This window comes from Myotis davidii, unplaced genomic scaffold, assembly GCF_000327345.1.
Source record: "Myotis davidii unplaced genomic scaffold, ASM32734v1 scaffold26, whole genome shotgun sequence".
Lineage (NCBI taxonomy): Eukaryota > Metazoa > Chordata > Mammalia > Chiroptera > Vespertilionidae > Myotis > Myotis davidii.
The window spans coordinates 1,775,955-1,788,901 of NW_006299245.1; the positions used below are offsets into that span (position 1 = coordinate 1,775,955).

The 12,947-nt window shown below is 35.3% G+C and overlaps 1 protein-coding gene across 1 annotated transcript in view; it reads left to right on the forward strand.

Annotated features, from left to right (window-relative positions):
• The window catches only part of OTOGL (otogelin-like), a 170,800-nt gene extending 157,914 nt beyond the window's left edge, over window positions 1–12,886 (forward strand). Inside the window, exons 51-54 of the mRNA XM_015571106.1 lie at window positions 3,578–3,697; window positions 5,316–5,361; window positions 9,221–9,300; window positions 9,935–12,886. Coding sequence (XP_015426592.1) covers window positions 3,578–3,697; window positions 5,316–5,361; window positions 9,221–9,300; window positions 9,935–10,135 — 447 coding nt within the window. The 3' untranslated portion in view covers window positions 10,136–12,886. The remainder of the gene's footprint in view (window positions 1–3,577; window positions 3,698–5,315; window positions 5,362–9,220; window positions 9,301–9,934) is intronic.
• Window positions 12,887–12,947: the final 61 nt, after the last annotated feature.

Sequence of the window (12,947 nt, forward strand, 5' to 3'; positions counted from 1 at the left end):
TAGATCTTCATTTTTAAAAATATGTCTTTATTGATTTTAGATAGAGGAAGGGAGAGGCATAGAGACATAGAAACATTGGGAGAGACAACAATTCTGCTGCCTCCTGCACACCCCCCACCAGGGATGGAGCCCATAACTGGGGCATGTGTCCTGACTAGTAATTGAACAGGTGACCTCTTGGTTCATGGGTTGATACTCAACCATTGAGTCACATCAGCTGGGCTTCATTTTTATTTTTTAAATATATTTTTTATTGATTTCAGAAAGGAAGGGAGAGGAAGAGAGTGATAGAAATATCCATGATGAGAGAGAATTATCCATTGGCTGCCTCTTGTATGCCCCACACTGGAGATTGAGGCTGCAACCTGGGCATATGCCCTGACAGGGAATGGAACTGTGACCTCTTGGTTCATAGGTTGATGCTCAACCACTGAACCAGCCTGGCATTTTGTTTTTTAGTTTTTTAGATGTGAGGAATGGGCTTAGAGAAATACTGATTTCTAATCATTACAAAGAAAAAGAACAATGATATTTTATTTACTCATTTGAATGAAACACTTGAATAGAAATCTGAAATTCAAGATGCTAGCACTTTATTTCAGCTTTTGATGGTTCCAGTGGATATATAAGAGTAAAGATTTAGGTCATTTGACACATTTTCATTTTTTTTTAAATTTTAGTTTTTAAAACATTTTTAATCCTCACTGGAGAATAGTTTTTATTGATGTTAGAGAGAGGAAGGAAGGAAAGGAGGGAGGGAGGGAGAGAGAAAGAAAGAGAGAGAGAGAGAGAGAGAGAGAGAGAGAGACAGAGAGACAGAGAGAGAGAGAGAGAGAGATCAATGTGAGGAGAAACATCAATCAGTTGCCTCCAGGGGATTGAACCTGCAACTTAGGTATGTGCCCTGACCTGGAATCGAACCAGCAAACTTTTTGGTGCATGGTTTGATGCTCCAACCAATGGAGCCACCAGACACTAGACCAGGGCAACAAATATGTTATACTACATCTTTATACAAAAAAATAATTATTATTCAGAATTCCCCCTTTATCTCATAATAACTATATAGGTTTGCAGACTGTCCTACTTCTTCCCTAGAATTTTTAATGAAACTTTATAATTTTATTAGTGCTTTGGTCAGTTTTAGGAAGGTCACAAATTGTGTTTATAATTTATCTGAAGGTAATTCCAATTTATTATTGCTATCATTACATTTCTTCCATTAATAGTTTAATTATCTTTAGATATTATTTTTGGTGTTCTTAATTACATGGGATTGCTCACATACCCAAAATAAAAAGACTTTTTCTATCCTGTACATTTTTATTCAATAAGAAAAATGAACAATTATGTTTTTATACCATAGCCTATTGTTTTACAATTATGTGCAAAACAGTGTTATTGATTTATGTAGTTTTATTGTTATTGTTTACCTGTTTATCCTAGCAGTATTTTTGTTTTCTAATATATATTTTTAAAAGAGGGAGTCAAAAAAGGAAGCTTACAAAATGATTAGGAGACATAGGGGACAGTGAGAAAAGGAATCAGAAAATACTAGAAAAAAATACAGTAATTGGGGGATTTTAGTAAAAGGGCAACATAAACTCTATAGATATTGGTAATCCAGGAAGCATTGGTGTATGTAATTAATATTCATGGTGGTATCCCTGAAATGTAAATAAAAGATTAAACTATGTTCAGAATATTTTTTTGAGAACACAAGCAATGCAATATAGGTAAATATACACAATTCTTGGCTTTTTCCAAGGTAAGCTTTAGTTCTCTAGAAATCTAATTTCTATGGAACAACTAATTTATTTTTCAGACAAATAAGATATTACTGTGTTTCTTGAATTTGAGTATTTAATTTTCTTTTACACCTAGACTTCTAGGTTTTTTTTTCTAATTAAGATTCATAGAAGACCCAAAGCTATTCATAAACTAAAGTAAAATTTAGAAAGAGGAAGTTAGTTAAAATTTTTTACTGGTCCACAAGAAATTTTCAAGCCAGAGTTTGACTAACATTTTAAAGTCCAGACTATAAAAATATACATCAACAATTATAGCACAACTAGAGACCCAGTGCATGAAATTCATGCATGGGTAGGGTCCCTAGTGCCAGAGCCTCCTTTGAAGGAAGCGGCTGGCCGGGACCTTCCTTCATTCTGAGCCACCCCCTTGGGGTCAGCGCACATCATAGCGAGCAATTGAACTCCAGGAGGGTCGAACTCCTGAGGGGACACTTTGCATATTAGGCATATATATATATAAAATTATGTAATAAGTATGTTTAACAGACTTTCTTTCTTTCTTTTTGTTTGTTTTGTTTATTAATCCTCATGGTCTGGTGCACGAAATTTGTGCAGAGGTAGGGTCCTTAGGCCTGGCCGGCAATCAGGGCTGATCTGTGGGGCAACCAGCGGGGCAATCAGGAAGCCTGGTCCTGCCTGCTTGTCGGGAGCCCCACCCCCCACTGCCGCCAGTCACCTCCGTCTGTGGGGCAACCGGTGGGGCGATTGGGGTGATCCTGCTCACCGGCCCTGCCCCCCACTGTTGCTGCTTGCCTCCTTTGTGGGGCAACTGGCGTGGCGACTGGGGGCCCCCACTGGCACTCGCCTTGGCTGGCCTGGGGCCTGCAGGCTGGGGGAAGCTCCTGCGTTGAGCATCTGCCCCCCTGGTGGTCAGTGCACGTCATAGCAACTGGTCATTCTGTTGGTCGTTCCACAGTTCAGTTGATTTGCATATTAGGCTATTATTATATAGGATAATTATGTAATAAATATGTTTAGCAGACTTTCTTTCTTTTTGTTTGTTGACCTGAAGATATTTTTTTCATTGATTTTTAAGAGAGTGGAAGGGAGGGGGAGAGAGAGAAACATGGATGTGAGAGAGAGAGACCTGTCCAGGGCTGGGGATCAAGCCTGCAACTAAACCAGCATCAAACCCGGGACCCTTCAGTCCCTGGGCTGAGGCTCTACCCACTGAGCACAATCAGCTAGGGCTAGCAGACTTTATTTCTATATAGGAATTCTGACGTCAGGAGTGAAATAAACAGTTATTATGTTTAAAAGTTAAAGGACTAGGACTAGATTTTAAAATAGCCATAAGGTATACAAAACTAGAACCATTAGTCAATAATCACTATCATGTGAAGTTTTTTAAATATTTTGCTGACAAGGGAGTGGAAGGAAGAATAAACAAGTCTCAAGAAAGGAGGTGTATTACGTAATACGATTTGTTTTTTTATAATTAGTGAGGGAAACAGGAGAGCAAGACATTTGACACTTGATCAAATTAGATAATTTTGTAGTAGAAACAAATACCTTTTGCTTCTTTACTCCCTATTGCTTTACTTCACATTTACATGTCGGTTCTAGTATGAAACCAAACACACACACACACACACACACACACACACACACACCATGCATGTATTTTAATCACTTCCAGATGGACGTTTTATGACTCAAAAAGCTTTCTGCCTCATGCCGTTTGATTCAGTAGGATAGGAAATATTTTACTTCAGAAATTCAGCAGATTTCAATAGTAAAACAGATACTTTCCCTTTTATTTTTAGGAGGGGAGCATGTGGCACTATAACTGTACCACATACGAATGTGTCAAGACTGACGAAGGAACAATGATTCTGAACTACAGTATGGTCTGCCCCCCGTTTAACGAGACTGAATGCAAAATGGTTTGTACTTTGTTATATTTAAGAACATTTAGTATTAAATAGAATTTAGAAAATAGTGTGTTTTCCAAGGTCATACATACATTGTAGCTTATTTATTTTGGTGAATGTTTTATTTTCATGTATACATAAAGGCTCTATTATATATCCTCAGTTTTCCATTTTGAATAATATATGGTATTCCAAATAATTTTCACTCTCCCTGAACACATTATGCTGTCTCTGGGTTTTTAATATGTAGATAAAGGATTGCTGAAAAATCATTTGATCACCAAGCCTCTTTCTCAATATCGATCAATAAATGAATCAATCAGAGCTTGAATGATTTTCTCTTTCTTAAACACACAGCAGAGGTATGATGTAATGCACGCTGGCCTGAGTGAAATTTGTCTTAGTTCCTCTGAGCACAGGCCACTGTGGAACTGAGCACATGTCATAGCTGGTCCTTTAGTTTTGTTCTCCCAATTCCTTATTCTCACAGATTTTTTAAAGTAATACAGTCCCCCCCCCCCTTTTATTACTAACTTTGAAGGTTACTGGAACAACTTCCTATTCCATGTGAAAGTAATACACATTTTAAAAAAAAGATTATCTGTAGCTTTAATTATTTAATAGGTAATAATCCCTAATGTAAAGTAAGCTTTGCCCCGTTGTGGGGAGCAGTATTTTCTAAGTCTAGAGCAGTAACAGTCTCATTGATTTTTTTCAAAATGTCCTTTTTTAGTAATGACAGATAACTCGCTAGCTGCCAAGGTAGATAAAATATGAACTAAAGCAATAGAATTTCAGGTCTGGAAAGAATCTTAGACACCATCTTAATTCACAGATTTTAAAATTTGAATTGTAAATATCAAGTTACTGAAAGCAACTAGAAACTTACTGTAATAATTCTAAAAGATAATAAAATTTTCTTAATTTATCCTTAGGCAGAAGCCATTTTGAGGTAGAGTTGTTTTTTTTTTAATAGCAAAATATTAAAGAAAATGATACACCATTTTAACATTTGACTATATTCAGAAACTCAGTCTAGTTTTTTTAAAAATATATTTTATTGATTTTTTACAGGCAGGAAGGGAGAGAGAGAGTTAGAAATGTCGATTAGCTGCCTCCTGCACACCTCAAACTGGCGATGCACCCGCAACCAAGGTACATGACCAGAATCGAACCTGGGACCTTTCAGTCTGCAGGCCGATGCTCTATCCACTGAGCCAAACCAGTTAGGGCTCAGTCTAGTCTTATAGAGTAGCTTATATTATTTTGTAGAGTTGAAAAATATAATGGCTTCTACTGGTAAGACTTTTTTTATTTTTATTTAAAAATTTGGGCTGATGCCATGGAGGTCTCAGCCCTTCTGCCAGCAGATATAATAATAAATTTATAATTCTTAAAAAAAATAAAGTTTTGTAGTGTTCTTTTAAGGAAGTTAATCTTTTTACACTTTCATATTATGAATAAATAACAATGTTTTAAATATATGCTCCTACTTTTTTACAAAAGGAATTCTTATTAGTAGTTAAATTCCAATCATTTTCCTGTAAAGTATATTGAGAGAGTTAGTTTTCTATTTCTGGTCCAAAAGGAAATAAACACTGTGAGTTTTAACTTTCTCCTCTCTTTCTAGAATGAAGGAGTTGTAAAGCTTTATAATGAAGGCTGTTGCAAGATCTGTAAGTGAAGACATATTACATTGATTAATTTGATAGATTAGTTTTAATTGTCCTATCATTTCTCTTGTAAAATTCAGTTCTTAGGACACATGGAGGGAAACAAATTGTATGATGCATATTAAATGTTTTTGTGTCGTGGCTGATTATTTTGTAATTTAGTCTTCATCGAGTGACGTGTTTCTTTAGATAATTTTTAATTTAAATATTAGAAATTTCTTTATTGTTGCATTTCCCCAAAGGTATTGTGTAGGACTCTAATGGGTTTAAGTTTAAAAGTGCTCTAAGGTCAGATTTACTTGGAACATGCAGAACTATGCAATAGTAAGTAGGCTATGATGAGAAGGTCATTGTGACTCCAACAAGGGCACAGTGCAGTATTTTCCAAACCTATTGGGACAAGTCTATGGTTCTGTATGATACATTTGAGAAATGCTAATTTAATGAGTACATTTAAAACCTATATGTAAAACTTCCCAATAATTGTTTTTGATAAAGGTATGTACACACAATATTAGTTCAAGTGATAAGGTTTATTTCATAGTAATTTTTAAAAAATATATTTTTATTGATTTCAGAGAGGAAGGGAGATAGAGAGAGAGAGAAACATCAATGATAAGAGAGAATCATTGATCAGCTGCCTCCTACAGACCTTACCTTGGGGATCCATCCGCAACCAGGGTATGTGCCCTGACTGGAATTGAACCATGACCTCCAGGTCCGTAGGTCTACGCTCAACCACTGAGCCACGCCAGCTGGGGTTCATAGTAATTTTTAATGATTTTAAGGACTGAAATAGAATAGAGAGGTATTAATGCAGCCATTTTTTCTTTTTAAAGTGTTTATGATTTTCTCAAGACAAAAACAGAAGTTTTAGGCTAGAATGGCAGTTTTTGTTTACATGGTATGTAAATCTGACACACACAAACTTACCACAACAAACAAAAGAGTTCAACATAAGATGGCCTGACATCTAACGTGATATTGTATTCGTTTGCTAATGCTGTCATAACAAAGTGCCACAAGCTGGGTGACTTAGACATGTATCATCTCACAGGTCTGGAGTTTAGGAGTCCAAAACAAAGAGGTCCATGGGTTGGTTCCTTCTGAGGACTTGAGGGGAAGATCTGCTGCAGGCCTCTCTTCTTAGCTTATAGAGTCCATGTTCTCGCTGGGTCTTTTGTATGTGTATCTGTCTCCAAATCTCCTCCCCCCCCCTTTTTTAAAAAAAAATATATTTTATTGATTTTTTTACAGAGAGGAAGGGAGAGGGATAGTTAGAAACATGGAAGAGAGAGAAACATTGATCAGCTGCCTCCTGCACACCCCCTACTGGGGATGTGCCTGCAACCAAGGTACATGCCCTTGACCGGAATCAAACCTGGGACCCTTCAGTCCACAGGCTGCTGCTCAATCCATTGAGCCAAGCCAGTTAGGGCCAAATTCCCCCTTTTTGTAAGGACATGAGTCAGATTGGATTTGGGCCTCCCCTAATGACCTCATTTTCACTTGATTACCTCTCTAAAGACACCATCTCTAAATAAGGTCATTTCTGAGGCTCATGGGAATACTTCAACCCCTATCAGCTTTTATTGCTGGGACTTTTGTAAATAGGATAATGCCACTTACACATTCTTAATTACTGGGGCTCTTAGATACACACTAATTAAATTTTTTTCTGTTAGAAATAAAAGTAGTTTTTAATTCAGTTTGTTATGAATTATATGTAAACTAATGTATATCCAGTAGTCATTGTATCAGGAACCCAAGGAATAAAATTAGGCTCCAGAATCTGAGGAAATTTATATTTTTTATGATTTCACTTCTTTTTCCTCTGCTTCTTCAGTCTTCTTTAGATAAGAGATATAGGAGTAGAATCATATAGCAAATGTGAAGAGTTTGGATTCTGTAACTCCGTGTTAATTATTAGAGAAGTTAGTACACTTATGTTATCTGAGGGTAGACAGAAGATCTGTGTGACTGACTGTATTAGTACTATTTATTGCCTGTCACACATAGACACTCTAGTAAGCCCATTGCAGACCAGTACTATAGCTAATCTTCCTAATTTCTGAGAGCTAGATGGGAAGATAGGGATGGGTCCCCCTATAGAAAAGAAAATGAAGGTCAGAAAAGTTGATCACACTCATCAATAATAGAGTAAGGGCTGTCTAATGCCTGGTCCCAGGGCTTTTCAATTCTGCGAAGCTCTTTGAAGCTGCAGAATAGTAAAAAGTCACCTCAGTTTTTCCTATCTGATGAGTAAGGATTTGTGAGGAAGTTTCAGCTTTGGTATCAGAGAACCCTTGTCTGCAGTCTTTGCTTTTGTGTGACCAGGCTATCCCAGAGAGACGGTGGGTATTGGATACTATCACAGGTGCTGTGCTAAACAAACTGTGTTACAATAAAGTCTCTGAGAATGAATAGAAATGCTTCTTGGTACACACAGGTTTATGCTGTCTAATTAAATTGATGCTGTCCCAATTTCATTCATCAAATGAACTGACTTATCAAACCAATTTTTATTGAGTGCCTACCACACAACAGACAGTCTTTTAGCACTGGCACTGTGATAGTGAATGAAACAGTGTCTGTATGCATAGTGTATATTATCAAGAAGTGGAAGAAACTATGAACACATAAATATATATTATTATGTCAGGTAGTGCTGAGTGATATAAAGAAAAATAGTGCAGAATAAAAGGGATGGAGAGTGAAGGGAACAGGGTTGCTAACTTCAGTGGTTAAAGAAGGCCTCTGTAATGAAGTGTCATTTGAATGGAGACTGAATGTCCGCCAGAATAATGAAGAGTGTTGAAAGCAAAGGAAATAGCAGGTGTGGCTATAGCACAGGGATGAAAGTGATAGAAAGAAGAGGGTAAGGTACCTCATAGAGGATGTTAAAGATGTTTTCTTTCTAAACAATTATTCTTAAACTTGCATGAAGTAACGACTGAGTGAAAGCACTACAAGGTACAAACAGCCTACCCTCTGTCCCCAACACTGAGCCTTGGGTCACACTGTAGGTGGGAGATCAGGGAAAGGAGAAAGAACAAGCATAGGAGGTAGAGGAGGAGCCACAAATGAGATGAGAGGAAAACCAAAGTGGCTGTTCTAGAAGCCAAGTGTAGAGAGTGTAGCAAGAAGAAGAGAGTGATGGACTGGGCCAAATACTATGGGAAGTCAAATAGAATGAGAACTGAGATATGACCTTGATTTTAGCAATTTAAAGGTCAAGGGTGACCTTGAGGAGGACAGTTTAATTTCAGGTAATCTTTACTTGAACCAGCATAGCTTAGCTCTGATATACTTTACATGTTGGGATTTCACAGAAGTATTTAATTAAAAAATAATTTTGTGACTAAAACCATTTGAAAACTGGATATGTAAACCCAGCCTTTTGCAAACAAGGTAAATCAGCAGAATGACAAAACTACTTAGTATCAGAGCAAAAAAATCTTGGACTTTTGCAGCCTGATTCAGAGTTATATCTACTAAATACAGTGTGGAATAAATATTCTTGGTGTATTGCCAAGTGATAATCCATCACCCACACAGAGGCATATTAATATGTCATTAATTAATATAAAGTGTTTTCATTTGAACTCCTAAGAGATCGTTTCAGAACCATCAAATCAAATTAGCATCACTCATCCATACACTTAATCATGGTTGATAAATAATTCAATTTATGCTTGATATTTTATTAATATACATTAGGATAATGTGGTTTTAAATCTATTAGTTTTTAATTTCAAAATAAATTGATGTATACTAGTATATGTATAGATGCCTTAATTATTTATGTGTATATTTACTTTTAGATACCATGTAATAAGCATTTTATCTATCTATTTATCAGGTAAACGAGAAGAAAGAATATGCCAGAAAGTGATTATTAAATCAGTTATAAGGAAACAGGACTGTATAAGTCAAAGCTCTGTAAGTGGAAAAATATCATTTGTTACATACAGGGCATGTGTCTTTCCAAAGTATATGTATCACAGCACTAATAAGTTTGTAAGCCAATGAAATGCTAACACAATATTTAGCTTTGAGATTATTCTTAAATTCTAATATTAGAATGTTTTGTGAAGAAGTGTGAATTATTCTTAGCATAAGTAGTCAAAAGTTCTGAAGTGATAACAGCAATCCAGAGAAATGGACATTGAATCTAAATATATTTGACTACATATTTTCTTAACTATGCAATTTTACTCAGCAAAAATAGACCTGGTTCTAACTTTACCTCCTTTAATATGACCCATACAATTCCACAGTCTACTTGACCCAGGCTATAATATGGGTTACAATAGACTCATTAGATTATGATTAATATATTGCAGGCACCTGTCTAGTTATGTGAGCATGTTTCATACTTTATGGCAGCATTGCTGTCCTAGGCATCACCATGGAACTAAGTTACTGAATTTCAACCTGGTATGTTTTGCAACCTTTTAACATAGAGAAGGTTGAGAGTAAAGTGATAAGAAAGCCTTGCTTTCATTTGACTTAGTAAAATCAAGTAGCCAGATTTTTAAATTTAAAGTTTTTTTCTCATCATCTCTCCTTACAGATAAATGTTGCATCTTGTGATGGAAAATGCCCATCCGCCACCATATATAACATCAACATTGAGAGCCACCTAAGGTTCTGTAAGTGTTGTCGTGAGAATGGAGTGCGGAATCTGACTGTGCCCCTGTTTTGTTCGGGAAATGGCACCGAGATCATGTACACCCTCCAGGAACCTATAGACTGCACATGCCAGTGGAATTAGACTTGTGGATTCCAAGAACTCTATGCAACATCACCAATCAAATGGAGTTAACTTTCAGCACTGTTATTTAGGCACTGGGCAGATTTATACTGTTTACTGATCATGTATTTTTAAACTATTCGGATATAGCAATTAACAAAAATATACACAATTCCCATGGAAAATTAGATGTATTAATTTACTCAATTTTAGAGAAGTAAATTATTTTAAGTTGTTCAGCTGGAATACTATACATATTAGTACAACATGCTAAAAACCTGAGATATGCTCATTAAGCAGGTTATTTTGCAGAATTCAATAGTCATTTTTTTTTTTTGATATTTGGTAAATGTAATCAGTTAAAATTGGTATCTGGATAGACATAAAGGGTGGTGTGCCTAGAGACAGATCATAGAACTATAAGATTTTAGGTGTTTAAAAACTTGAATAGATATTAGGGGTATTACTGCAAATCCCCCTCATTTTGCAGGTCTAGCAGATAACCAGAGAAGCTGGTGACTTGTACAAATTAATTCAGTATAACAATATATTGAATTCATGTTAATAGTTGGGTTAAGTCTAGATATTTAATATTCCAGTCCTATGTTCATTTCTTTTGGATGGTACAGTAAGGTGTCTATCACCGAATCTTTCATTCTTACAGAGTTAGCCTTGCATAGGATTAAGAATTTTACATTCAATGCCTTTATGAAAAAAGGAAACACAATGCCACACATTCATATGTATACACATACATTTAATAGTTATTCTAATAATAAGGAATGGGGAAATGTAGCATCAGTTCCTAAATAGAGGAGGGATATCTTGGGCTTTTATTTTTTTATACCATTAAAACTATTATTAAATATGTTGTTACTACTTAACATTTAGTTAGCTATTTACTATCTCATGCACATCTGATTTTTGAGATGTATTTGCATACTATTGAAGTTACATGCTTTTTGCTTTCCATGCTGCTGCTTTGCCAATGAAGAATGAGATAAAATTATTTGAATGTATTAATAATTCTATAACAGAATGCTGCACTTCTTACCTACAGATTATTGACATATGCAAGGAATATATCCTGAGATCTTTGCAAATGTCAAAATTCTTTGACACTTATAGTACATGATTGTCTGAGTTTCCTTGTATGTAAAAAGGAGAGAGTGCTCTAGTTGGTACTATTGTCGTGAGGGCCTAATGAAGTCAAACATCAACAGGAGAACAGTAAAGTTGCATTGAAAAGCAGATGCGGGGCCTGATCGTCTAGACTCAGATATGAGCTAGGTGGTTTCTTTGGTTTTGAGATCATGCTTCCCCCCACCCCCCAATTGCAACTTATTAGATATTTTGGATCTCCAGGGTTACTTAGAAATGGGTGAAAGGATGAAATGAGCATCTACAAAGTCCCAGTGTCTACTGTATATAAAAGTTGATTTTATCTTATTTGTACTTAATAGAAGTGTTTCATCTAGATGTTAACATTTCAATATTCTTTGACTCCTATTAATATATAGACCGGATCAAATGCTTTTGGTTAAAATAAATTAACATTTTGCTTAAGAAAAACTGTTATGTACCTCAAATGAGCACATAATACTGTATACTGTCTACCACACATTTTTTTTAAATTATCATGCTCTATAAAACATTTATTAAATGAAAAATAAGTCATCTTTAAACCTATTTGTGGGAAAAGGGGCAACATTCTCCTAGAAATTCATAAACATTATCAAATACAGGAAAAATATATTGAGCACCTGCTACCAGTATGTGCCAGACACATTCTAAGCTCTGAGGACACAGGCAAAACAAAAAGACACAGTGTTCATACACAACTTACAGTCTAGTAAGAAAGTAGGCATTTGATAGATAAATAGCTATGAGAAAGTGCAGAAAGACAGACCAAAACCTTTTGGAATGTAGTATATGATAAAGGTGGCCCTCAAATCAGCAGAGGAATACAAATGAACTTTCCATAAATGGTGTTGAAACAAGTGTATTGTAACTTGGACAGAGAGAAATTAGGATTCATACATCACTGACATCAGGCAAAATTCTAAACTTATCAGAGGTTTAAATGTGAAAAAGAAAAAAGGAAAAAGAGGGTAGAAGTCCTAGAGAAAATTGAACCCATTATAACCTTAGAGTGGGAAGATCCATTCTAATTCTGACTCAATATCCAGAAGCCCAAAAGAAAGGATTGATAAGTTTAATAAGAAAACAAAAAACAGACAACAAATTCTATCATGACCAAAAATGTCACAGAATTGAAAGAAAATGTAAAACAAAAGCATAGTATTTGCAATGTATCACTGATAAAGGCTAATTTTCCTATATATAAAGATCTCCTAAAAATTAATAACCTAAATCCTTTAACAATGAAAAGATAACAATGATTTTAATAAAAGCATTTCAAATTTAATCTACACTGAAATGAAATTTCTCACCTAGTCACAATTCAGAAGTTTAATTATACTTTTTATATTATTTAAGGCTTTGGGAAAACAAGCACTTTCATATGTCATTGGTGATTACACCAAGCAGTAGAAATGCTGAGAATTTTTCAATGTCTATTAAATTTTAGAGGTGTTTTTTTGGTTTGACCAAGCTATCTAGGATAAATATCTAGACAAACAACTATACAAACACAAAACATCACTCATACAAGTTTATTCATTGTAGTATTGTTTGTGATACAAAAGATTGGAACAAACATGAGTAGAATAAATTATATGAATCCACATAATGTAATACTATGCAACTATAAAAAAGGAATGAAAAAAGAAATTTCCATATTGCTGTGGACTTATCTCTAGAATATATATAT